The sequence below is a fragment of the Octopus bimaculoides genome, chromosome 4 (assembly GCF_001194135.2).
Source record: "Octopus bimaculoides isolate UCB-OBI-ISO-001 chromosome 4, ASM119413v2, whole genome shotgun sequence".
Classification (NCBI taxonomy): Eukaryota; Metazoa; Mollusca; class Cephalopoda; order Octopoda; family Octopodidae; genus Octopus; species Octopus bimaculoides.
Window position 1 is genome coordinate 77,280,121 of NC_068984.1, and position 5,013 is coordinate 77,285,133.

The window sequence follows — 5,013 nt, forward strand, 5'->3', positions numbered from 1 at the left end:
GGGGCTTAGTGTACTGGATTATATAATCTAAAGCTTCCCTCCGTGTGTAAGATGATAAAGTGTTTTCGAAAGAAATTTAGTTGGTATTTCTAACAGTTTTCTCGACTGGTTAGAGGCTCCTTTGTATGTTGCTGCTAATAGGTTTTTAAAAAATGAACGAACATCACAAAATCTCATCGACATTGTTAATATTCTGTTGGAATAGTTGCGAGCTGATGACTGCCAGGAGAAAATGCAGGGCAGGATTTCTAAAGGGCTCGGTTAGGAAGGACTGGATATAGAAGTTAATAGAGGGGCTAAGATAAATGAGGACACAATATGGTGGGTGAGGATGAAAGACGGGTAAGATGTGTATCCAGAATGAATGTGACATCAAGCCAGAAATCTCCTTGGAGCAGACTCCCGCTATAGATAAAATATTGTGTTGTGTGTGATGCAATGTAAAATTCACTTGTCTCTTTTATCAGACTGACACATTATAGCGTACAGACCAAAAGTTATATAAGCTACAGATGCATAAATAGGAGAATATGGGAACCTATACCGAGCTTAAAAATATTCTAAAAGAGAGATGAAATTGTTACAAAAGTCATCTCCTTACCAAAGAATTTTAAAGCATGACAATATTTAGAGAAAAGTTGCATATGTATATATCAACAAAATGTAATACCATTGCTTTACAACAGAGAAATAATAATAATAATAATAATAATAATAATAATAATAATAATAATAATAATAATAATTGTTCCAAGTTTTGCCACAAGGCCAGCAATTTTGTGGGAGGGGATGAATCGATTACAACGACTCATCCGCTAAGCATTTCGTCCGGCGCGCTAAAGAATCCGCCAGTAATAATAATAATAATAATAATGGTTTCAAATTTTTCCATAAGGGCAGCCATTTGGAGAGGGAGAGGATTTGTCGATTATACTGACCTCAGTGTTTCACTGGTACTTAATTTATCGACCCCGAAAGGATGAAAAACAAAGTCGACCTTAGCGGAATTCGAACTCAGAACGTGAAGACAGATAAAATATGATAAGTCTTTCGCTCAGCTTGCTAACGACTCTGCCAGCTCCATGTCTTCTTAATAATAACAATAACAATAATAATAATGATAATAATAACCCTTTCAACGAAAGGCACCAGGGCTTGAAATGTCTTGGGATGGGACTAGTCGACTACATCGACCTCAGTACTCCATTGGTACTTAATTTATCAACCCCGAAAGGATGAAAGGCAAAGTCGATTTCTGCTGAATTTGAACTTATTTCGTCCAGCGCGCAAACTTTTCTACCAGCTCGCCGCCTAATAATAATGATAGCATTAATAAGAAGGATAGTAATAACTTATTACATAGGTGCAAGCCAGAGTAATACTGATAATAGTTGTTTTTTTTTTTTTAATAATAAAATTAATAATAGATTCTGACGTAGACACAGTGTGTGATAAGTATAGTCGATTAGACAGACTACATGTGATTAGTATTTATTTTATCGAACACAGAATAATGAAGTGCAAAATCTGCCTCAGTGACTGGCACAAAGCCTCAAATTTAGAAGAGGCCTATAAATCAATTATATTGCTAGATTGCTACCATATTTCTACGACGCAGGCAGGCTGGAAAGCAAAGTAAATCTTGAAAAATCAACGCAACTAAATACTGCGAGGTATTGTGTCCGATGCTCCACTAATTCTAGCAAATACAAATAATCTTTTGAGTATTATGTTTTATGTTCTGTTATCGGTGGTATATTTTTTTCTCTTCTAGATTTTGCCGTCAAAACCTGCACTGAAGAAGGCGTGTGGTATTTCAATTCCAAGATTAACAAGACATGGACCGATTACTCTTCTTGTGTCCAGGAATTTTCTAGTAATTTTCAGGTAAGTAAATAATGCGCGTTTCAAATGAAATTTAATTGGTTATACATAATATTTCCCCATCTGGTCGCGCACACACGGAATTTTCAAATCTTTCGTTGGCTAAATACATCCATAACTTCAGGCTCGATAGAGGCTTGCAGTAATAAAATTTGGAAATGTTAGTCAATGGATTACTCTTTCACCGAGCCTGCACATTCACTATGCTACTTTCTATAGCTTCCTCTGTTTCGCTAAGTCAGGTGGCTCTTGGGAGTTAAGCCTTGCCAAAGAGAAGCTCCTATTTGGCCCATGGTATTTACATATTCACCGCTAACCTATATATCTAGATGTAATTCTCATATCTGCCCTCGGAGATTAACCGAGTAGGAATTTCTCTTGCAATCTATCTGCTGTCTGCTAACGCTACAATATTTATATCCAAACCAGCCCATACAACTGTGTGATAAAGCAGCCAAATGTATCAAACTCAGTTTGTGAGGTTGCTATACTTGATAATCGCTTTATCATCCAGCCCTCGATACATGGGCTGTAAAACAGGACTCAGATTTGAAATTGGAAAGTAAGTTGTACATCTAAATTTCTATCCGCCCGCCCCCACTGTCACTGCTCACTAAAAGATTTTTTTAGGGTGCTACAACGTTATTCTTTACCTAACCAGAAGTAATCAGAAGCCTAATTTTCTAACCATAAAATCAGGCACCTTCTTTTATGTGTGCTTGTGTGTGTGTGTGTGTGTGTGTGTGTACGTGTGTGTGTGTGTGTGTGTGTGTGTGTGTGTGTGTGTGTGTGTGTGTGTGTGTGTGTGTGTGTGTGTGTGTGTGTGTAGACTAACTCTAATTGGCAGTGCTAAACTTCTACACATTCTGCCCCTTGAACTCTGGCTAAAGGTTACGTCAAGATTACATAGCAACATACTCCACGTGAAATACATAGCGACATACGCATTTCAAATTCAATATATCAGTTCTTCCGTAAATCGAAGAGCTATAATATTATTCAAGTAGACGGAATATTAACATTTACTTTTCTCATGTATTCTGTAAGTGGATATTTATTTATAGCAATTTAAATAGAAGAAACGAATTCAAAATGAATTTCGGGTACATAAAAGATAATCAATTTAGCTGTAAATATTATATTTGGTATTCCTCTAAACATACGGAAATCAGAATGTAATTATGACAGAAATATTAAAAGGAAGACGAGTGACAAAGCCTTGATTGGTTTCATATTTCATTATTTTGAATCTGTTGCTCTTTCAGGACCATCTTGATCGTGTCAATTCCATAACAACATTTGGTTATGGTGCTTCACTTGTATCTCTGAGTGCGGCCATCATAATAATGATTTCCTGTAGGTGAGTATACATTTCTTTTGTATGTGCAAGTGAATATATATATATATATATATATATATATATATATATATATATTATTATTATTATTATTATTATTGAAAATAAATTTCAGGGTAGCAAATAAATTTTAGAAATTTTTTGCTACCAGTGGTCTAGCGAGAAGAAAAAAACTAGTCAATAGGCTATTATTCATATAAATACAGTGTACATTTAAAGACGCACTGGAAGTACAGCAGTTTGGCGTTCCTTTTATCCTTTCGTTCCAGGTGGGGCTACGGGTTCTTAGACTCCTGGAACTCAACTTGGGCTACTTTTGCGTCACCCACAGCCGTTGCAGACTCCTCAACACGCCCTTCATCCTCAGGTCAAACAAAAACGTCTTCACCTTCCATAACGATAAGCGATAACTTGATAAGTCGATAACGCACACTGCTGTCACTGACACTGTAAGACTGTAATATGACAAAATCGTACGTGAGCACAACTCAAAACTTCAGAATTACACAATGCTGCCCAGTTAGCTGCTGCTGCGTCGACCAATAATGCTTGTCACGTGTACACGTAGTCAGACAATAGCGTGACTGACGGACTCTTCCAGACACACCCACAATAGACAGGAACAAACACGTATGAATTTTGTTCGCGGACTTAAAGATAACGGAGCTAAATGTAGCGGAAGCTAATTGGTCCGGAAACGGTTTCCGAAGTTAGCTAAACAAAAAGTCCGTAAACGGTTTCCGAAATTAGCTAAGCAAAGAGTTAGCTTCGCTAATTAGCTCTTAGCGGATTAGCAACACTATGCCCGCCACGGTATATATATATAACAAAAGAGAAAATGGAATTCGCGAGATTGCTTGATAATCACAAAGATCATTTCCACACATCTTGCGTTCGTCCCGCACGGTTAAGATTCTGAACGACTGGTTATTGTGCATTATTTGGTGTAGATGTGTCTCGTCAGGCGACTTTTGAAAAGGTACTTTCCTCATTAAACTCGGTTTCACTTAGTTCGTTTATAATGCATTTCGTTATTTGTCTGTAGCTGGTTGTGTACTGGGACATAGTACTTTGGTGTGTGTTATATTCTATGAGTATATCTATGTCTTTTAATTTTACTGTTCTTTCCTATTTTTGCTTTCCCTTATAATGAAAGACGGCGAGCTAGCAGAATCGTTAACACGCTGGACGATATGCTTATAAGTATTTTGCCCGTCACTGCGCTCTGAATTCAAATTCCGCCGAAGTCGACTTAACCTTTCATCCTTTCGGGGTCGATAAAATAAGTACCAGTTGAACACTGGAGTCAATGTAATCGAACCATCCCCTTCCCCAAAATTACATCGCTTGTGGCAAAATTTGAAACCATTATTCTATGTTACTTTTATTTGTAATTAATTATTTCATTTCACTTTTATTTGTTATTTCGTTTATTTGTCCTTTCTTCCCTTGCCTAAATAGCATGTTGATAATTAATCAGCCACCACGTCTCTTTATCTAAAAATGGCGCCACTCCCCCTACAAAAAAAATAACCTTTTAACCTTCCATAACTGGGAGGTGCATATTTAAAATTTTTCTTTTCTTCCACTTAGTTCATCCTCTAAAGATGTTGACCTAAACACTGAATTTAACTCTTTTAATTCACATGAAAAACACAGGTTTTTTTTTACACAGTTTAATTGATATGCTTATCAAGAAAAGAAAAGAACATCTGAAAAGCCTTCAGTGAACCACCTCAGCCTATTTGTGTTACTATATATATATATATATA

The 5,013-nt window shown here is 36.6% G+C and overlaps 1 protein-coding gene across 1 annotated transcript in view; it reads left to right on the plus strand.

Moving 5' to 3' along the window:
- LOC106876948 (glucagon-like peptide 2 receptor) overlaps positions 1 to 5,013 on the plus strand; it is a 363,581-nt gene that overhangs the window by 285,528 nt on the left and 73,040 nt on the right. Inside the window, exons 4-5 of the mRNA XM_014925716.2 lie at positions 1,775 to 1,887; positions 3,150 to 3,244. Coding sequence (XP_014781202.2) covers positions 1,775 to 1,887; positions 3,150 to 3,244 — 208 coding nt within the window. The remainder of the gene's footprint in view (positions 1 to 1,774; positions 1,888 to 3,149; positions 3,245 to 5,013) is intronic.